This window comes from Mytilus edulis, chromosome 4 (genome assembly GCF_963676685.1).
Source record: "Mytilus edulis chromosome 4, xbMytEdul2.2, whole genome shotgun sequence".
NCBI lineage: Eukaryota > Metazoa > Mollusca > Bivalvia > Mytilida > Mytilidae > Mytilus > Mytilus edulis.
The window spans coordinates 65,684,280-65,707,678 of record NC_092347.1 but is presented as its reverse complement, the minus strand read 5'-3'; the positions used below and the strand labels follow the sequence as shown (position 1 = coordinate 65,707,678).

At 31.6% G+C, this 23,399-nt stretch overlaps 2 protein-coding genes across 2 annotated transcripts in view; one reads left to right on the top strand and one right to left on the bottom strand.

Annotated features, from left to right (window-relative positions):
- The window catches only part of LOC139520256 (myosin regulatory light chain A, smooth adductor muscle-like), a 396,856-nt gene that overhangs the window by 264,092 nt on the left and 109,365 nt on the right, over positions 1-23,399 (bottom strand). The gene's annotated exons all lie outside the window — the stretch shown is intronic.
- Positions 1-23,399, top strand: part of LOC139520249 (synaptic vesicular amine transporter-like) — a 41,860-nt gene that overhangs the window by 15,546 nt on the left and 2,915 nt on the right. Inside the window, exons 2-14 of the mRNA XM_071312735.1 lie at positions 6,998-7,157; positions 9,313-9,652; positions 10,000-10,058; positions 13,028-13,111; positions 13,369-13,461; positions 13,815-13,904; positions 17,009-17,110; positions 17,791-17,886; positions 18,360-18,438; positions 18,743-18,794; positions 20,079-20,142; positions 21,681-21,800; positions 22,669-22,714. Of these exons, the coding sequence (XP_071168836.1) occupies positions 7,025-7,157; positions 9,313-9,652; positions 10,000-10,058; positions 13,028-13,111; positions 13,369-13,461; positions 13,815-13,904; positions 17,009-17,110; positions 17,791-17,886; positions 18,360-18,438; positions 18,743-18,794; positions 20,079-20,142; positions 21,681-21,800; positions 22,669-22,714 (1,358 nt within the window). The 5' untranslated portion in view covers positions 6,998-7,024. The remainder of the gene's footprint in view (positions 1-6,997; positions 7,158-9,312; positions 9,653-9,999; positions 10,059-13,027; positions 13,112-13,368; positions 13,462-13,814; positions 13,905-17,008; positions 17,111-17,790; positions 17,887-18,359; positions 18,439-18,742; positions 18,795-20,078; positions 20,143-21,680; positions 21,801-22,668; positions 22,715-23,399) is intronic.

Below are 23,399 nucleotides of genomic sequence, written 5' to 3'. Positions count from 1 at the left end.
ACAACACTTATTTATCTATTTATTTGATATCATAAAAGAGAGACGAAAGATATCAAAGGGACAGTCAAACTCATAAATCGAAAATAAACTGACAACGCCATGGCTCAAAATGAAAAAGACAAACAGACATACAAAAGTACACATGACACAACATAGAAAACTAAAGAATAAGCAACACGAACCCCACCAAAAACTAGGGGTGATCTCAGGTGCTCCGGAAGGGTAAGCAGATTCTGCTCCACATGTGGCACCCGTAACACACATAACAGATCATAACAGTTCTAAAGAAAATGTAAATGTATGCTCGACTCATATATAGTGAGACGTGACGCCTTTTCTATGAATAAAAAACCTTGAGAATTTATTTAGATGCTTCTCTGCTGAGCATCAGAAATTGAGAAATACACCAAGTTTGGACCATTCGGGTTTATTTTTGCCTAATCAATTGCAGAAGATGAAGACAGTATATACAATGTATGCACAATAGAATTATTAAGATTACGTGTTTTCTTACAAAGCAGGTTTCATCTCAAGAATTAACAATCATAGCTGCTTGATATCACGAATACATTGCTGATAATTGATTTTGATTTTATTATTAAGTTGTCCACATAAAATTATGTGAAGAGAAGTAAAAATGAGTATTACTATCAATACTTTTTTTTTTGAAAACGTCACATTGTTCAAACGTTTTAGCAACCCCATCGCACTTCAGCGAAAGGACCATCGCACTGCAGTGTCCCCTTCGCACCTCCGAGTCCTACATAAACAAAACTGAAAACTGTTGCATCATTATATTTGACATTGCCTTAATATGTTTTCCTATTTCAAAACCATAAAAACTTGCATATAAAAAACACGGATCAAAAGAATGTCGGTAAAGAATCCCTAAAGTTAAACCTGAAGATATTTGCAGTTATTGCCGCACGAAGAGAACGAAAATAAAACAGCAATACATATTAATTAAGCAAAGATTGGATGGTTGTTCGTTTTCTTCTTTTTTTTTATATGCGTCGTTTCAATTGAAATAATTGATCTGATGCAGAATTGCTGTTAATAGGGTTACAAACAATAGTCTGCTATTATTAAAAAGTATATCGATATATGATGTAAATTTACATTTTTATGAGGTTATTAGATAAAATTTTGCTCGTGTTAATATAAACATATTGTATACCAATGTCCATTTACTGACTAACACAATGCAGCTGATAACAGTTTTATTATGCAATTTCTCATATTTCCTTTTATTCAAACAAATAAAAAAAAACTATAGATATTTGACCGTTTTTTGTTTTCACCAGTCATTTACTCATGTGTTGATTTAATGAATTAAATCACTGATAGTTGTAACAATCAGCGGCAAACAAGATCTCTATTGTTAGTGTAAATTGACAGGACAAATTTGTAAACAAAACCAATAAAATCAATTGAAAGCTTTGGCGTTCTGATTTGATGGCTGATAGTAATGACTTCGAGTATTCTGTAAAGATCTCATTTTGTTTGTCATGAAATGATTCCTAGACCGTAAAAACAATACAAACTGAGTGTCTGTCTGGGTATAGTAAACAGATTGGTCGACCGAAACAAAGTATACAGAACGCACTTGTAAACCTATAAAGTGTTCATGGTATTATTATGGCTTTGAATTTGAACATGACATAAAAGGAAAAGTTAATTTAGTATGGGGATGTCTTTACAACAGTTTCTAAAAGAACATATAAATGTTAACGTAAAAATGATAATTGTTAAAAAAATATTTGCTATTCCAAATCCAGCTCATTCATTTATTTTGATTTGTTTTTTTGGTTTTGATGTGGAAGATATAGAATAAAGGCTGTTTGAATTCAATAAGAATAATTAATATTGGATACTGTGAAGAATTTTATGAATGAAAATATATGCATACAGTAAACTAATTGTAAGAATCATTGCCTTCGGAACTGTTATATATCAATCATTTTGAAATTTACGAGGTTTCAATACTTTGTTTCACTTATTAATGTATGTGTCTTTACTTTTGTTGTCATACATTAACAGGTATCTGAAAATCAGTCGCTATTAAAATCATATGCTTTTATCGTAATGTAACAGAATTTAAAAAAAAAAAGAATGACTATAATGTTATTGCAGTTTATTACTGCTTGTCTGAACAACAAAATTATTTAGATGTTCATTTACGGTGACTTATAGTTATTAATTTTATTTATCATTTGTAGAGAGTTGTCTCATTGGCAACATAACACATCTTGTTTATATATATGTATCTTTGATATCTGTTACATATCAATTATGAAAAACGTATCTATAGAACCGTAAATGGCTTCAAAACCATTTTTTTAAAATCAAATCGAAACCTATTGACGTTGAAAACACTAACTTATTCCGTTTCTCATTAGAAATCGGTGAATTTAGTTTTGTTGGAAATATTCATAGCATTTTCATATTTTTGTAAAAAAAATAAAAATCTGTGGAGTGGTTTTCAAAAAATTGAAGTGAAATATGCATTTTGTTTCACTAGATACAAATGTATATATATATATATAGGCAAGTTTCACCCTGGAAGTGAAAAAACAACATCATTCATTTTAAATATTCGAATTCAGCGAGATGTAAATGATATACATACAAAATTCACAAAAATCTAAAATGCCACCGATATCATCTACATCGCCTTAATCTATTATTTTTAATTGAAATACAACATTGAACATGAAAATTTCAAAGCAGTTGAATATTTAATTACAGTAAATTAAATTTTGACAAAGCTTAACACTCATTTATGCTAATTTTAAACTTTAAATATAAATATTCAATGCTACATTTTCATGAATATTTTTGTCGCTAAATGCTTATTTTCCAAACATATTTCCATAAAATGCTTCAGAATCTTTCTGTCGAAGAAAAAGAGCTATATATGATAAAACAATCTGAGCATGAACGTTGTGCATAAAATTGTAAGTTGCTCAGGAATTTACTTTAATTGATTTTGCTTGTCGCATCCAACGATTCGTAAAAACTGTTAGTATATTTCTAAAGCTATCCCACAAGAAACAAAGCAGGTGAAATTCATATATATGGGAGAAACTGTTAATAAGATGACGTTATGAAAATAAAGGTGTAAAAAGGAATATTGATACGGAAACTGATCATAAGTTATTGCATCCGTGATATTGATATTTTATGATCGTACCAACTGGTAAGTTTTCTTATGATTGCATTTTATTATATTTACCATAAAACTTAACTTAGTTTAAACATATCTATTTATAGTGGATTAGGAAACAAGTTTTGCAACTTATATTAATCCCTTTCCACTTTGAGGGTTCGAGTGCTGCCTTGTAGCGGCATTAGCCTGCTCATTTTCGAAATCTACAAGGGTGTCTTTAACTTACAAAAGATATGGCTCTCTCTCTTAACACGGGTCAGCCATTTATCATCCCCTTCCGACGGACTATCATCGTTCCCTCAAGACCATACTCGAAACTGGTGTCAAGGGAGAGCCGAAACTTCAGTCGCTTCATTCCGGAACGGGAATCGAACCAGGAACCTTTGTGTTAGTACTGAGTCCGATGCACTAACCACTACACCACGTTCCTTGTGACGTTATAGAGTCGTAAGAGTATATCATGCATGCAAGTTGGACATTTTTTACATCTGATCTAAAACTGTTGTAAAGTGTTGTTTCCGTAATCTTTTGGGAATTTTTTTCCTCCAATTTTTCATCTTTTTTTTCTTTTTTTATATCTGAGAAACTTGACCTCTACGGGGGGAGGGGGGGGGGGGGCTTTAAAAGGCCATGGGTCGAACAGCCGAATGCACGTGACCTAAACATGCATGGTCTACTTCCATATATAATAGCGTCTATCATTTTAAAAGTCGAAGTATTTTTGATAAAAAATTATTGTTTATGCATCGTGAAGTGTAAAATCACAGAAAATTACTCCTGCATTATTATCGGAAATAAAAAACCTTAGTGCAGCAATTTAAACATAGTCCAAAACCTGCAAGCGATGACACTGCACTGAGTTCTTTTTAAATTTGAGACATCTCATCTGCAACCGTAAATACAGACGATTTTTTTCTAAAATGTGCATTTTATGCTGCTGTGCTAAATTGATTGTGTAGATTTATTTAAAAAGTATCTAACCACTAGAATATGATATGTGTGACCTTATGTAAGTAAATCTTATCCAACCAACAACCATTTAATATGCTACGCATTCCATAAGTCGTGTTAAGTTGACAATTTGAAATTTTGTTATAATATCAGTAAGGTTATAAACGGAATACAAAATTCCAGATAAAAGAAACAAGTAAACAAGCAAAAGTAACCAAAAAATAAAACTTAAAAAAAAAAAAGAATCACTGAGACGAAATCAAATATTTAAAAAAAACTAGATTCAGTATGGCTATTAGGTAGACGGTCACAATTTCCAATGGGAATATGTGTGTTCTCATTTTCGTCAACTAGTTACAAGTAATATATATTTATTTGTCATTTGATACTTTATTATGAGGATATTCCTGTTAGATATTGAATAGTTAACATGTTAATTTATCGATTTGTGGTCTAATAATTATTGTTAGGAAAACTATAAATGAAAGTGGCGTGAAAAGCAAACGACTGTCGTAAAACAGACCAGAGAAAATGTTAATAAATGGAATAAAGGAGTAAATACGTTGTTGTTTATTCAAAATGATGGTCTATACGCGTGTTATAGTGCAGTTATAAAATTTGATTTCTTTCTCAATTATATTGTAGGTTTTTAAATACCTTTTGGCCTATCATAAATACTACCAATGTAATCTTTTATGAATGTTGTTCTTGATATTTGTGTTTTCTCTAGAGGAAATGTCCTAAAAACAGATGACAATTTGAAGAGATGAAAGCAAGTTCATTTTAGTAAGAAGCATTTCACTAGCTTTTATTTCGTATATATATTTTCTACAAAAACAGCATTCAATTCTAATAGATTGCATAATAACAGTAATTGTTTATATTAACGTTAAGTTAGATGTCTATATGTCTTGGATTTTTGTTGTTGCTCTAAATTGATTTCTCATCGACATTTACATCACATCTCCTTAAAAATGTTAATTTGTGTCTCATATGGCAATAACATTCATATTGCAATGAAATCTAGACATATTCACAAATTCATAATATTGATACATAAACAAAACTTCAACTTTAAGTATACGATCCCAAATACATTTTTCTATGAGCACATAAAGATGTGATAATATATTTAACAAAGTTCGGCAAATGATGGTGTTTTGTGCCATGATGGCTGAGTGGTCTAAACAGTGCAACGACTGTATCGCCAGCCTGTCACAACTGAGGTTGTAAATTCGCGCTCTGCACTGGACAGGAGCGCTCGACTCTCATCTTAAATGACCATGTTAATCATTTTTCCTATACCGACAGTCGGTGGTTCTCTCTGAACACTGTTCACCACTAAAGCTGACCGACTCGAAATAGACAATCGTGCTAATAAACATTAAACATTGGCATTAAACACCAATTACTAAATCATTGTTTTCTAGTTCCATTGGAGTGAGAGAACAAAATAATGACAAGGCATACAGAGATGTCCAACCTTTTTGGAGTAATCTCTAAATTGTTTAATTTATCATTACGTCAGCGACAAAAATAATAATTTGAAGCAAGAAATCCTTAACGTTTTTGAGTAAAACAGATTTCCTTTGATCTTAAAGCGATCAATCTCCAATACAAAGGTCTCCCATCGTTATCAACATTGATTAACAATTTGCTAAATGTGAGGGTGTCCGAGTACAAACTCGATATTGCACCCAAACTCTTCAAGTGACTTCCGGTTGTTCATTGCGTTTTGTAGGATGGACATAAGCGACCTTCTGCGTCAATACCGTCAAAGAATTAAATACTTGTATCAATAAACTAATATAACATGCCGTTATTTGACTTCTGTATTCAATATGGAAACATTTACATTAAAAAGATTAATCAATAAGTCAATTAGCTTGCGAATATTAAGATACTTTTCTATGAGCCAATACTAGCGTAACAAACAAGCTTAATCTCATTAAATGGCGGTTTTGGTATGTGATGTATTCTAAGCAAATGTTTGAATCGTTTAAACGACGCGACAACTAAATAGATGTAGCTTCTAACATTTACTCAAGGGGAAAAAAACTTTGGTCATTGTAATTTTTGAAAATTTCAAAGAAATATTGCAGACTATTCATTTCCATCTGTTAACAACAGAGTATTATAAATTAAGATGGTTAAAGTAGAATCAAATAGATTATAAAACATTCATGGTACTATAATTTTACGTTAACACGATAAGCTGACAAAATTATAAAGCAATATGAGCCAATCGGAAGCATTGTGCATATAAAAATACCATACAAAAGAAGCAAATAAAATTTGAAAAAATACCATGCCAAAAATAAAACGACAATAAGCTTATAATAAGACAGCCCTCAAAACTACAGCGATTATGTAAAATGTACCACCTTTGTTCCTTCAATCACCGCTTATGTGTCTGCAATGGTAAACACGTGGTTATGTACTGTGTAACATCAGACAACTACATCTTCCATTTACCACATTTTGTTCACACATTGTTGTCAATATAATGATACTTACTGAAACTGTCATACAAGTGAGAGGTTAAGATAGCTACACAGCCAGGTTTAATCAACCATTTTCTGTAAGAAAATGCATTTACCAAGTCCGGAATATATCAGTTGTTATCCATTCGTTTGGTTCGTTTGAGCTTTTGAATATGCCGTGTGATTATTTTTTTTTAAATTTTCCTCGGAGTTCAGTATTTTTGTTATTTTACTTTTTCCAAAAACTAAAAACTAAAATCACTAATTATTTATTATTCATCTTTTGAAGAAAAAGTTATCACGAGTTTAGACTATCGTTTCCCCAACCAATAAGTCACAAATTGATAAAACACTCAAATTAACATAAACTAATTATTTGTTTTGTACTTTTCAGGACAAAGGGACTGAAAATAGAACAATCATGATTATCAAGGACATTGTATCGCCTGCCAAAATGTCTGACTGTATAACAAGATGTCGTCAGTCACGGAAATTAGTTTTAGTAATAGTATTCATAGCTCTTTTCTTAGATAATATGCTTCTAACAACTGTAGGTGAGTAATTTCATGATTCTAAAAAGAATATGAATGTTAATAAATATTTTTTTATACTGAAAAATAATATTGTTAGATATTTAGATCATATATTGTCATATTTAAAACAATTTAACCAACAAAATATCTGCATTATGTAAAACGTTCGAGTACATATAGAAGGTCTTACAATAGAAGGTCTTTCAAATTCAAACCCATATTTTCGAACACTAATACCAATAGAATGAAATATAACCTGATAACAGTGCTTTAAATACTAGCCAATATGTCTACATTAGCTAAAGTGTAGGTTTTCCCCAACTGGCTATGTTAGTAACAGTATATTCTCTAGCATTTGATGAGAATGACAATTATCGCATTTATAAGTAATAAGGGTAATTTATTTTGACTTCAATTTTCATAATGTATATATACTATACTGTAATGGTTTTTACTCAGAACAATTTGTATTTTAAGCATACGACAATATAGATGAATTTCAGTGCGTTATAGATATAGGAAGATGTGGTGTGAGTGCCAATGAGACAACTATCCATCCAAATAACAATTTAAAAAAAGTAAACCATTATAGGTCAATGTACGGCCTTCAACACGGAGCCTTGGCTCACACCGAACAACACGCTATAAAGGGCCCCATAATTACTAGTGTAAAACCATTCAAACGGGAAAACCAACGGTCTAATCTATATATATATAAAAAAAAAAAAACGTTAATAACACCTTTAAACTTTCTTTTCATATTTTTTTCAAAAATAAGGTAATATTGTATGATTGCCAATGAGGCACTGCATACCCACCAGAGTTTAATTGTAGTACACGAAACCATTTATAGACAACCGTACGTCCTTCAACAATGAAAAAAGCATACCGTTTAGTCGGCTTATAGGCTTTGTAAGCCTTTCCTCTTTCCCAATATAGAACTTTTGGCGAATAACTTTTTGGTCATATAGCCTTTAAGGTTCATTTTGAAATAATACAGCTCTACAGTATATCAAATAAAACTTTATTATTTTTCTACAGTATTTGATACATAAAGGACATAAACTAGGTGTGTCAATAGTAAACTAATCAACACGAATCTTTTACTGTAAATATATGTATTTTCCAGTGTCACTAGTTGAGCATGATACTTTATGATTATCGGTGAAATGTTTCGTAGACAGTAACAGTTCTTTGACTGATTTGATTTTGTTTACCTTCTTTGTATTTGTTTGTTTGGTTTATTTAGGAACGGGGTTGTCGTGTGTGTCTGTGTACGACTTTTTGTTTTTGATTCCAACCTTGAATCTTCTTATTTTTTTAACCGTTTGTAATACACTAAGGTTGTTTAGTGGTACTGTCGTGACTATAACCATTTACTGGAGGCTGTGTGTTATCATATCTGAAATGTCAAACATGAAGATCATCGACGGCACGTAAACAGGAATACATAATCGATAAATGTATACCTTCTTTGTCGGAAAACATATTTTTAGACAAGCTTTTAAATTAACAATATTACGTAGAATACGATACTTTTTTTATTAGTTGTTTATATTGGTTTTGAACTAGACCAATAACTGAGAATAGTATTACTGTAAGATCTGTTGTTCAGAGCTTTTTTTTTTTTTTTTTTTTTATTGTTGTGAGGATGTATAAGTACATAGCCACGTCTTGTGTGTATTTTTGTAACTTTGTTTTCTGCTTGTATTGATCTGATGAGTTAAGCCCTTTTCAAGTGATTTTTATAGTTTATTCATATATTGTGCTGTTACTCCACTGTCCAAAGTTAAAATGGATGTTTAGACACCCGCAAACATGTTTAACCCTACCCCATTCTATATATGCCTGTCCCAAGTCAGGATCCTACGATTCAGTGGTTGTCGTTTGTTGCTGTATATTATATTACTCTTTCGTTCATAGTTTTGGACATACATCAAAACTTTAGTTTTTCTTATTTTAATTGTAATACATTTGTCATTTCTATGAGTTTTATAGCTTTGGCTTAGCTGACTATACGGTATGGATTTTGATCATTGTTGAGGGCCATACGATGACCTATAAATATATATAGTTGTTAACTTTGTGTCATTTGGTCCGTCTGGTTGTGTGTCACTCATTAGAAATTTTATCGCATAACTATTTTTATATATAAATATATGTTTTCTTTTTTCAGTACCAATTGTGCCAAATTTTCTACGTAAATTAGATTATCCATATGAAGTTCAGAATGTGACTACATATTACACAAAAAATATTACTGAAATGTGTTCAAATAGATCTTTAAATATGTTTCAAACTGTGACAAAAAATTACAATGCTTACACAGCTTCGGAGTATATATGTGAAAATATTACAATTACACCAATAAATGTGACAAGTTATGAGACTATGACAGTTCCAACACTTCGAAAAGCGGAACTAGCAAACGAGAACGTCAAAGTCGGCTTAATGTTTGCATCGAAGGCAATTGTGCAGTTGATTACAAATCCGTTCATAGGACCTTTAACGAACAGGTATATTTAATATTTATGCAATTAATCTGATTGGTTCGGTTGATCAATAATTTGGTAAATTGTAATTGCCATTTTTGTAATTTTGCTGTCAGAGCTTTATCAATGTTTTTAAATATGTACATTAAAAGGACATTATGTTTAGAAAATACCAACATAATTCATAATCATGTGTAGATTTTATACTGTTTTAATGGAAAAGTAATAATATTTTTTATAAAAAGTTGTCATTAAATTACACACCTAATGATTTTGCAGTAACTAAACTGTCAGATTGTATTAACTATAAAATGATATATGGCATAATTTGTTGCTTATGAACTCAACAGTATTCATTGCTTTTTTTTCAGAATCGGTTACACTATTCCACTCTTTACTGGTTTCTTTGTAATGTTTGTATCTACAATAAGTAAGTAAATAAAATGAATGAAATTCAGTATTTTGGTTTCGATTGAGCATGCTTTGCATATCACTCTTCGACATGGTAATTGGCTCTCATCTACAAAATCAGAACATGGGAGCGTAGATTTTCGATTCTATAACATTACTTCTAACAGAAAAAAATCATACCCTCATGTTTAAAGTTTTAATGATGATTTTAAAATATAAATGTCCAGGATCAGAAACATTATTTACATCTGGGATCAAATTGCATTTATTTTTGCAATAACAACAACATATTGCAACCTCGGACTACGTATTATTGAAGGTAGATACGGAAAAACCTGTACCAAGTCGGGAATTTGACCGTTGTTTTCCATCGTTTGATGCGTTTGAGCTTTGTATTTTGTCATTTGATGGGGTACTTTCCGTTTTGAATTTTGCTTGGAGTTCGTTTTTTGTTGTTGTTATTTTACTTTTTAGTACCATTCTTTTTATATAATTTAATGATTATTTTTAATTAAAAAAAACTTGGTCTTTAGATAAAGATAACACCAGTACAGATGAAATTTTTAAAATTGACTTTTTCCGCCAATTTTCTTAAAACTGAAGGTTACAGTAACGTCTAAGCTTATAGTATAAAATCAGGCATTAAAATATGAGGGAAAGACATTATGTCTATAAAATATATCTATGAACATTTATGCTTATGATCCTTAATATTTTTTTAACATCATCGAAAAGTAATAATGGAAACCCATGCTACTGAAAGTAAGAACCAACGAGAACATATAAACAAAATGGTGATGCTCACGACTATGACCAATAAAAAATTACATCTAAATTATTCTCATGAATAATGGATGCTAATTAAGATAGCAAATTTAAGGGAAACCAGACGTTATTGCTCGTAGAGGATATCTTCAAGAATTATAAATCAAGTTCAATGACTCTTCTTATTTGAAATATGTGTATTCAAGACGAGATCTGATACAACGGAACAGAAATAATATCGTGTATCAATCCATGAAAAAAATAATCACAACGCACTCAAGACGAAACTATGAGCAAATGAACAACACTTTCGTTGCTGTTTCTTATCTCAAAGCCGCAGTGAGGCTACGGAGAAATACAACTATTGTTCACTTTGAGGTCAAACCGGACCCTACCACCGGGTTTAGCGGAATTCTTCGGTATGCTGTATGTCCAACACACTACATTTGTTAAGAACACAGATATCGATGTGATGTTCTATCAGCAAGATGGAACAACACTCATGTTGTTTGATGCGTCCTATAGGCAACACATTCTAAGTTATGTACTTACTATGTGAAGGAAAGCTATGAAATACTGCCATAAATGACAAGAATAATACAACAAAAGCAACAATCACATAGATATAGGAAGTTGTGGTATGAGTGCCAATGAGACAAGCTATAAATAAAAGAAAAAATATACAAACATGAATACAGAACTATGCACACACTATGTGCTAGATAAATTCGCAGGAAATAATGTACGTAAAAGGCAAGAAATCTGATTGACTGGACTGGAAGATATTAAATAAACGTTTTACATTTTCAAACTTTTAATACGTAAAAATTCAACATATTGAAATACAAAAATGACAAATCAAGTTTGAAACTTAACATTCTCGAACTTCAACAAAATGCATTTGTTTTATGGAAATATGGACTTTCAAACAATGGAATGAAAAAGTTAAAATCGAATGAATGCCAAACGATTTGAGGGCAAAGTATTGTTGACAGTAGCAGCAAAACTTGAATACTGACAGAAACAAAACAAAAAACAACAATCAGGATAATGAAAGTTATGACGAGCAAAAATACCATCAATTCAATTATTCTAAAATGCATAGACTAAACAACACCAATCTGTTTTAGAACATAATTTGTATAGTTTGCGATATATTTTAACATCATGTGTAGATCTAATCTGTGCTTTACTAATCATACTTTTTTGGTTTAGACTTATCGCCAGTAGTATTTCAACATAAAAATTTTTAACAAAAAATACCAAAGCCCGAGGTTAATAATAAACCAAAAAGTGAAAGTCCACAAACACTGACAAAATCAGACGTTAGTCCCCATCAACCAACAAATGGAAAACAAATGTCATATTCCTGTCTTGTTACAGGCATTTTCAGAAGAAAATGGTAGATTAAGCCTGGTTTTAACGCTTACCTTGCTTGAAGCTTGTATGACAGTTTTTTTTTTTTTTTTTTTTTTTTTTTTTTTTTTTTTTTTTTTTTTTTTTTTTTTTAAATATTTCTGTTCTCGCCAAAATTCCTATGCAAATCTAACAGGTGTTATAGGGAAATGTGACACTAATTGGTAACCAGCATCCAAAACTGTGTAAAAGTGCTTCCCAGACATACAAATTTATTGACCAAAACATTCAATCAAATCTACATATTAATCTTACAAAAACGCCAACATTTTTTTGGTAGTTTTTGTAAATTTCACAAGAAAGCCAACTACAAAAAGTGATTTAAGTCGATAGAAAATACAGTATATACAAAGCACTTTCTCGATGAGGTACAAATTAAGTAAAATATAATGTCAAGGGTAAACAAAATGAAAACAACATTGTAAAAAACCTTCTATGTCGATATTGCACCTCTGAACTCACCTGTACCAGAAACACCCAAAGCCAAATACCCGATAGCTGGATGCTTGAAAACTGAGTCATTTCAGGAATAATACAACCAAAAGGAACATATGAGCACAAAGACATGTCAAATACATGGAACACTGAAGAGTAAATAAAACGATACCCACTTCAGCACTGTAATGTGTCATGTGTACTATTGTTTGTCTGTTTGTCCTTTTCATTTTTAGCAATGGCGTTGTCAGTTTATTTTCGATTTATGAGTTTGACTGTCCCTCTGATATCTTTTGTCCCTCTGATATCTTTTGTCCCTCTTCTATAATACATTGTCTATTATGCTGATCAGAATTTAAATTTCTTTTTCAGTATTTGCATTTGGAGAGAATTATACTATTTTGTTTATAGCCAGAGCCGTCCAAGGAATAGGTTCTTCTTGCTCAAGTGTAGCAGGTAATTATTCTTGTATTTTTTATTTAGTGTATTTGCGACGTTTAGTTTAACATTTAATCTTGCAGAATGATATACTTTTAACACTTTTACAACTGCTAGAGAACGATTTAGAGCCTGGCATATACCTGTTAATGCTGTAAAGACGCCTGCCTGTCTATTGTTGAAGACCGTTTGTTGCATACATTGTATCTTTCCTCTACTTCTGTAAGTGTATACTTGTATATATTCTAAATTATGTGTTTTTCCTTTCGCTTTAGGTATGGGAATGCTAGCCGATCGATATCCTGATGATAGAGAACGTGGCAATGCGATGGGTATAGCTTTAGGGGGTTTAGCAATGGGAGTTTTAGGTAAGTTTCTTAACGAATGCAAGTATGAAGTAAGTGATTTGGCTGTTTTGTTTAAGACTGAATTAGAAAAATGAATTTTGTAATTTAAAGCCCACAGATTGAAAAAAAAATCAAATAAAAAGAAAGCACATATTTCAAAAACCAGAAACAATTATTTTCACTTTAATTGCAGTATTTTTCTCAGTCACTGTTAAGCATTAGACATTCCGCAAAAAAGAGAAGAATTTCGAACGCAAATGATTTCATCATTGACTATGTATACACTTTATAATTACCAAATACTTTTTTTGTTTAATGTACAGTGTGTTCTGTTCGAATATTCTATTAAATTTCATGATCTATTTTTTTTTCAGTGGGTCCAACATTTGGTGGATTTATGTACGAGTTTGCAGGAAAAGAAGCACCATTTGTAGTCTTAGCAGCACTTGCACTTATAGACGGGGGTATGTATCATTTTCTTTTTGAACTGTCATGCTAATAATACATATTATCTGTCTCCGACAAAGCTACCGCATGCCTTGTCTGTTGGTTGGACGCACGCATTCAGTACTGTAGGTTGTGTGTTTGATGTCAGCAGAAGAATGGTAAAACGAAAGTTTTTCAAACTCCAATTTTCTTTTGGTCAACTGGTAATATTATTTTGGAGTAAATACAGACCTTGTCGTTTGAGGTTATAATAATACTTCCGATTGGGGTAACACGTCTTCAAATGAACGGTCTCTTTGTTATTAACTGATACGTTTATAATTCCGATCCAGCGTTTATGTCTGTTTATGTTTAGCAACAGGATTTATATTCATACAAGATATCCTTTTCTTTATAATAGTTTGATGTCTATCTTACATCTTTATTCCAGTCGCAGTGCAGTTTTAATCATTGTCCACACACTTACCAAGGTACCCAGTTTGCTAATGTAAAATTGTTGTTGCCATAATTGGTATGCAATATTTGTCACTGGACATGACAGAAACACCAATCGGTTTATCAATCATCCTTTGTGAAAACATATAAGAAATATATACCAATTTAGTTTTCAAATCCTAACCACTTTATTATCAATAATTTTAAAATGCTGTCAACCCAAAAACGGAATGTTGTCAGTCACTTTTCGAAACGTCAATACAATTAGCAACAGAGGGAGATTTAAGGCAGTCTGATTTGACCAGAAGCTTCACAAAAACAGTTGACTGTTATTCTATTCTATTTTTCTCAAATTTATGTTATTTAAATTAAAATCGAAAGATTGGCATAAAATCACCCGTGATATCTCATAATTCGTATTATCTCGAATAATTCTTTGAAATTACGAAAATCGCCAATAGAGGAGAGGCGGGAAATACCAAAGGGGCATTCAAGCTCATTAGACGATGTTAAAGACAGTAAAACGAAAAAAAAACCAATTGACAATTTACAAAACACAAGTTTGTGTCTTAAAGAATATTAAAGGTCCATCAAAATAATGTTTAATTATATTAGTTAATATTGCAGTGCTTCTAAATTAATGTATACTTTAATTGGTTAAACAAATCTAATCAAAGAACACTAGGAACTATGCAAGATACAAAATCACCACTGCTTTCTTCAATACTGCATTGCGCCTCATTATTAATGTTTTAAATATTAACAGATACGTTGGAAGTCTTTTGAATGCTTTACACTATATAATTGTAAAGGTGGTTGTTGACAAGTGATATATCTGTACGAATAGTGCTGTTGTTCATTTTTTTGCCTTTTTGCACACTATGACAATTAGATAAAACACGGTTATTGCATTACTGTTTTACTTTACATTTAATAGTGTAAGGACATATGCATTTACCTTTAGTAACTGAGAGTCAATGAGATGTTTAAGCGCCCTCTCCCTAATAACGAAAAAGTAAGATCACAAAAATACTGAACTTAGAGGAAAATCAATTCGGAAAGTCCATAATCACAAAAACAAATAACAAAACGCATCAAAAACGAATGGACAAGAACTGTCATTTTCCTGACTTGAACTGCCGATAAACGATATATATTCACCATCGCTGCAGTTCCAAAGGAAAGAGGATTAGAAGAACAAACCTTTCTAAAGCCTAAAACATTACAGACCAAATCCCAAGAGTCTGGCTGAATAACTACTTACAGCAACTTGATCCCTTATCCTTAATAAATATTGGGGCTTCTCAGAGTAAAATGGTGATAAATAAGTTTATGGGAACTGTTTCATTTATTTGATTGCATTTTATAGGACATATTTGATTTCTAATTATTGATTTACCCGTTGGTCTTCAGACAGATCACATTAGAGATTCTCTTGATCTACAAATTCACTAATAAACAGTTAAAATATTACTTCCGATTTAGAAAAGATTGCTTTTAATTCTCATCGGTAATTGCATTTTCCTCGATCTTTTCAAACGAAATATGTTGCATAAATCTTAAAATTCAATGCACGTCATCTAATATGTGACATTTGAAATAAGGATATTTTGCTGTTGAGTCGCCTTAACCTTTATCGGTTTTTATCGAACAACTTTGTTCTAATGACAGGCTAACGTAGTTAATGGTGATTGGATGACAGTGCAAAATGAAAAATGCAAATTTGTAATTGATATAATTCCAATTTTACTCTCAAATTTTCTCCATTTTGACATAAAAATGATGATCGCGAAAAAAAAACTTCCGACTTGTTATCGAATTAATTTATCATAAATAATATCCTTTGAAACGACTTTTTAACATATCAATACATATGTATATATAATTGATAAATTGATAGTTTGCGAATGGACATAAAGTCCCGAAACATGCATTTTACTTTTAAACAAATTTGATATAAATATTGTCTATAAGTTGTTACACGTATTAAAAGGGGTTTACATATGCTGGATATTTTTTTAAAGTGTTTGATTTAACAAGCATCATGCATTGCTCTGTAAGCTAATTCTTGTGTGCTTACATATTACCCATATCATTCTGTCGAAAGAACATTTTGTCTTCATCGCTACAAACTTTAAATGATCAATACAAGCATATCTTATAAATGATATGATTTTTTTTTACTGTGTTATCTTCCTGTCACGCCACCTTCCATTTCACGTTAAAGTTAATCGCTATAAACACGTTTAAATCTTCCACTGCATTCCATTGGTTGTCTTTATTTAAGTTTTCTATAGTGTTGAACTTCCTTTAATTCACGTACTAAAAATACTAAGACTCTATACATTTATTTTTATTTCTAACATTATGGTATTAGCCTTCTACCATTTGATGGAGGCAATTCGATTAGTTGAGAATGTGTTAATATAGACTTTCTATTCCTTTCTTGTGCATATATCTATAATAATTCTGTTACTATACGTTACACAGTTCTCAATGCTCTTCAACTTTGTATTATATTTGGCCTTTTTAACATTTTTTTATTCGAGCGTCACTGATGAGTCTGTTGTAGACGAAACGCCCGTCTGTCGTAAATACAAAATATCCATCTTGGTTCAAATGTATCTACGAAGATTTTATTTACAATATTGGTTTATTGAAACATTCACATGTTTCTATATTATAGTGTTACAGATGTTTGCATTGAAGCCGTCTGTAAAACCAGAGTCACACGAAGGAGAGTCATTAGGAACACTTATCAAAGACCCGTATATTCTTATTGCTGCTGGTAAGTACTAATACTTACATGTAGTACACACTTCTTGGGATGAAGAAAAATTTGATATAAACAAAACTCGTCCTTAATATTCATCAACCATTTTCATTTTTTTGAGTGGGAGGGGGATTGAGAATAATGATGGTATTTTTCGTATATACTAGTATATACGCGATGAAGGGTGATAGGCTACATGTATACTTATTTATTTTAGATACGTTAATTTAAAAAAAAAAACTGTATTACTTTCTGATAAGACTTATTTTGAAACAAATAAAAACAAAATTGAGAATGGAAATGGCGAATGTGTCAAAGCGACCCGACCATAGAGCAGACAACAGCCGTAGGCCACCAATGGGTCTTCAATGTAGCGAGAAACTCCCACACCCGGAGGCGTCCTTCAGCTGGTCCTTAAACAAAAATATGTACTACATGTAGTTCAGTGATAAGGGATAAAAACTTTTATTGGCATCATACACTGTTAAAGAGCACCCTAGTGTCGAGACAATTAGTTATGAGCTGGACTCATTTTGGGAAAATATCATGTGACATACCAGTATTGTAAAAAAAACCCACACATTTTAACTACTAAGTACATCATGTATATAATAAGCACAAAATTATTTCATTATTAATACTCTAATTAAGTATTTTAAACAGGATAAATGACATAGCTTTGTATTTTAAAATAGGTTCTATAACATTTGCCAACATGGGTATTGCAATGATGGAACCATCGTTACCAATATGGATGTACGAGACGATGGATGCACCTGAGTGGCAACAAGGTTTGAGCTATTATAGTATTTTACTTATTGTAATATGGTGCTTTTTTATTATTGTATATAGATATGAGAAGATGCGATAAAAGTGCCAATGAGACAACTCTCCATCGAAGTCACAACACGGAGCCTTGGTTCACACCGAACAGCAAGCTATGAAGGCCCCCGAAAAATAGTGTTAAACCATTTTAACGGGAAAACCAACAGTCTAATCTATATAAAAAAACAAGAAACGAGAAACACTTATGAACCACATGTTGTTTGCATTTTTCTTTTAAAGTTTATAAGGCGTTTGATTTTATTGACTCCTACTTCAGTGACGCGATTGGCTGTTTTATTTAAAACTGTCCATGAAGGTATCTAGTACTCGATAGAATCACGATGGGAACGTCAAATAGAATTTGAAACCTCCAGACTGGATCTTTCATACTACACACTTTAAACAAAGTATGATTTATGAATCTTTATTTTAATTTCAGGTGCTGCTTTTTTACCTGCAAGTATTTCATATTTAATAGGAACAAATATATTCGGGCCATTGGGCCATAAAATAGGAAGGTAAGATCATATTTTTAATAGTTTTTCAATAAATTTATGTAAAAATTTTAAAAGATTATATAGCTACTTTCTGTATCTACATATAAATAGGAAAAAAAACATAAAAAAGTTAGCAGGAATCGGAAATAGTTTAAAGATAGATGGAAACAAATGATTTAATACAAGCTGATTTTATATCTTTAATTATCGCTTAGGTGAAAATAACTTTTTACATGTATTGAGAACATAGTTCAGAACAAAAGAGCCATAACTCTTGGAATAATTTAGAATTTTAAACTAATCTTTATTCTATTTTTTATTTCAGGTGGTTATCAGCATTAATCGGAATGGTCATCATAGGAGTATCATTAATATTTGTGAGTTGTAAAATTTACTTGTAAAATGAGGATTGAAAACATTATTACAGTAATTCCAAAAAAAAAAAAAATCAAAATGTCGAAAACGGAATTGACAATGCATGACAAACATATTTTTTTTTCCAAATTGATTTTTTGAAAATGTAGCTAAGACCAATTAAAAAATTTCTTATTGATGTTTGTAGAAATGACGTTTAAAACTAAATACAAGCTTCATGAGAAACATTTCACTTTTTTGCAGGTTATAGTAAACCGTGTTCTTAAATAGTCGTTAAAATAGAGGAGACAATAAAATAAAAATGTCAACAGTGAAATAATGAATGTCCTGATCTTTAAAATGTAAAAATTATGGAGAGTTTTGAATAAAACAATGACAAAAAAACAACATTAATTAATGAGTACGAGAAAACATACAAATATAAGATTGAATATATTATGATAGATCTCTGAGTATTAATAACATTTTATATATATTACAAGTGTGGACACAGATCAGTGTGGATAGTATGTTTGGATGTTTGACAGTGTTTTTCTGTAAAAAAAACTCCTCTGTTTTTCCCCATAGGGTTTTATATTATGCACACTGACAGCCAACCTGTTCCAAGCACTAATAGCAGTGTCTTTTATTTAATATATATGTTATGGCTGGAATCCAATCTATTGAATCAACAGAGGTTGTCATCGCCATGCAACATGGGCATATTTTTAAATACAATTCCCAAGTTTAAATAACTATGAATGGCTGCTTAACATCCAGCGGCAAATTAATACGAATACTCAGGCAATAACATGTTAATTAAGAATTGGATGCGTCTCAGTTTTGTGAATTTATTGGGTCATAAAAGCCTTGACGGAAGTACATTTTGCAGAAGCGCTTCATTCTAAAAATGTACGAAAAACTACTCGATACTTATAATTACATGTTTTTGAAAGGATCATGAAAACACGATTTCTTTCTTTTATTTACTTGTGCTCTTTATTGTGAAAGCTCTTGTAATCATCCAAGACGCAGAAAATAAAGTCGTTGGATTGATATAAGCTGATTCTCGACTGACTACTACAATTTGTTCAAATACGTTTGAGTGTAGCGTAATACAAGCGGTTTCCTGTTTTGGATTGATACAACCTTGGTTCTAAGCAACCGACCTCTCGCACTCGTTGCGAACAGGCTAATCTCGAGACTACCGATGCGGTTCCAAAGTTTGTTAACGTTAATGTTGTCGTGTTGAAAAAAAACTTCGGTGCGGGAAAATAATTGTATGTCATTTTCATTCTATTTTGCAGATACCATTCTCTACAAATATTTATCATTTAATAGCACCAAATTTTGGCTTAGGATTTGCAATAGGTAAGTAAAGTATATGGTAACTACGACTTATACCATGACAAAATCAATAATTGAGTTGCAGTTTTTATTCTCAATAATACTGTCTTATGTATAACAACAAAGATTTTGAATCTATATCTCTAATTTCTAGCTAAAGTTAAAAAAAAACCATTTTTGAAGATTTAATTGTTACAGCATATTTATAATTGAGTTGCACAAAAAGCAGTTTCAAAGACTTGGTAAAGTTACCTCCAGAATTTGTTTTAAGTACGTCGAGCGAACTTTCAAAAGCATTAAGCCATACGTGTGGATACTTCAACCACAAACATTTATAATAAAAGATTAACACGACGGATCCCACCAGTTGAGCTGAAACTGCGCACCCTGGTTTTTATTTGGGTTTGTGTTTCGAATCGTCAGTTTTCTGTGCAGTGTTTGATAGCAGTTGTTTGTCGTTTCGTCCATGTCTTTCTGCAGTGTTTCTTTTTTTTATAATTCAAATGATGTTTATATAGTTCCCTTTGTATCTTATCTCTTTCTGGGTGAAATGTACATTTTTAGATACATAATATCGTCATTGTCTTATATTTTGATTTAAAGAATTTCTTATAAAATTGAGAATGGAAATGGGGAATGTGTCAAAGAGACAACAACCCGACCAAATAAAAAACAACAGCAGAGGGTCACCAACAGGTCTTCAATGTAGCGAGAAATTCCCGCACCCGGAGGCGTCCTTCAGCTGGCCCCTAAACAAATATATACTAGTCCAGTGATAATGAACGCCATACTAATTTCCAAATTGTACACAAGAAACTAAAATTAAAATAATACAAGACTAACAAAGGCCAGAGGCTCCTGACTTGGGACAGGCGCAAAAATGCGGCGGGGTTAAACATGTTTGTGAGATCTCAACCCTCCCCCTATACCTCTAACCAATGTAGAAAAGTAAACGCATAACAATACGCACATTAAAATTCAGTTCAAGAGAAGTCCGAGTCTGATGTCAGAAGATGTAACCAAAGAAAATAAACAAAATGACAATAATACATAAATAACAACAGACTACTAGCAGTTAACTGACATGCCAGCTCCAGACTTCAATTAAACTGACTGAAAGATTATGATTTAATCATATGAACATCAGGCACAATCCTTCCCGTTAGGGGTTTAGTATCATACCATCATAACATATATGTGAAGAACATAACCCGTGTCATGCCAACAACTGTTTTTAGAATAAAAGAGTTTAGTTCCGATGCAAAGACCTTATCAGTGACTCAATATTAACGCCAAAATATGCAATCTTTAATGACTTGACAACAGTATCGTAATTATATCCCTTCTTAATAAGTCTATTCAAAGGTTTTGTAAGTTTCTGAGGTGAATACTGACACCTTTGTGCTTTATAAAGAATATTTCCATAAAAAATTGGATGTGAAATACCTGAACGTATTAGAAGTCTGCATGTTGAGCTATATTTACGAATGTATACTTTAAATATGATGTTAAATAATTATGATGATTATTGTCTTAATAATAGATTATTAATTATCCTTTAGGAATGGTAGACTCTACAATGATGCCTCACATGGCATACCTAGTAGACCTTAGACACGTGTCTGTTTACGGCAGTGTTTATGCCATTGCAGATGTAGCTTTCTGTCTAGGATTTGCAGTTGGTACGTATGCTACTTAAAAAATTTAAGGTACAAGCAATGACCCTTTATTTACTCAGGAACTATGATCGAAAGAATGAGACAAAATAAATTACAATACAATATGAAGAAAACAAGAGTTTAATGGACAACACAAGTCCTATTTAAACTGCTGGTCCCTCAGAGGGGATTAATTAAGATAAATTAATGGTGATAAAAACAAATAATATGAAACGTCAGAGTAAAACATCTATTCTTTAGGATACCTGTGCCGAGTTCAAAATCGTAGCAGCTACATATAGCAGGCTGCTATCAAGATCTATGAAGAAACTATCATAGGCTAACGCGTTCAAGACATAATCTACGTAGCACTACGTATTAGCTACGATATTGAACGCGGGCCAGGTTGTACAGATAAATTTGATTGGTTTATTATAACCCCTGACTGAATAAATATATTAAAATCAACTGGAAATGCAAACAATGTTAACTAAAAAAGCATGATTGATTCTCGTATTTGGCAAAATCTTTGGGGAAAAAAAACTACCAATATAAAAAAAAAGATGTGGTATGATTGTCAATAAGACAACTCTCCTCAAGAAACCAATTGACATAGAAATTAACAACTATAGGTCACCGTACGGCTTCAAAGCTCATACCACATAGTCAGCTTTAAAAGCCCGGAAATGACAAATGTAAAACATTTCAAATGAGAAAACTAACGGCCTAATTGATGTAAAAAAAAGTGAACGAATTATTTTTATTTTGTGGAGAGTTGTATCATTGGCAATCATACCACATCTTTTTTTATACTCAGACATTTCATGTCCTGTAATCAATATTTTTAGTAAAATACGTTATCTAACCTCTAAAGCTTATTATTCGTTTGTAGGTCCAGCGTTAAGTGGAACGATAGTAACGAATATGGGATTTGGTTGGTAAGTTTTTAAACCTTAAAGAATATTATTTTGGAAATTTTGAAAACTCCGAAATCATAACAGTGTACCTATAACCCGGGTTGTGTTGATTTTTACTATCCACCTACGATAGAAGGGAAATCGTTTCTGGTCTGTATGTGCGTCTCTTTACCCCTTTTAATGTTACAGATTTATTTTACAGCAGGTTAAAGTTTTGGTCTAAGATGCTTTTTGATCACATCAACTTGATCAAAATTATGAAGTGATCTTTTTAAACGATAAGACACATTAGGGTTATGATCTATATATCTCAGTTCACTGAATATGTAAATGTGATAATACTTACGAGGAATGGTGTCCCTTTAAAAAAAACTCATCAAAGATACCTGTCTTCTGTACACCAAACACGCTTTTTAATTGCAAAAGACTTATCATTAGCGCTCGGATAAAAAAAAACAATCTTTATTTTATTGTGTGCTTGCTTAATATGTTGATTGATATAGATCTATAGCAAGGACTCAATTCAGTACTAAGATTTAAGTGCATATCTAATTTCCAATATTTATGGTATCATTCAAACTTTTATTTCTGTACTTATTGTACGAGTTTGTGAACAGTTTAGAAATTATGTGCAATATTTACCACTGGACGTTAAGAAAACAACAATCAACCAATCAATCCGTGCAAATCAATTCTTGCTGAAACG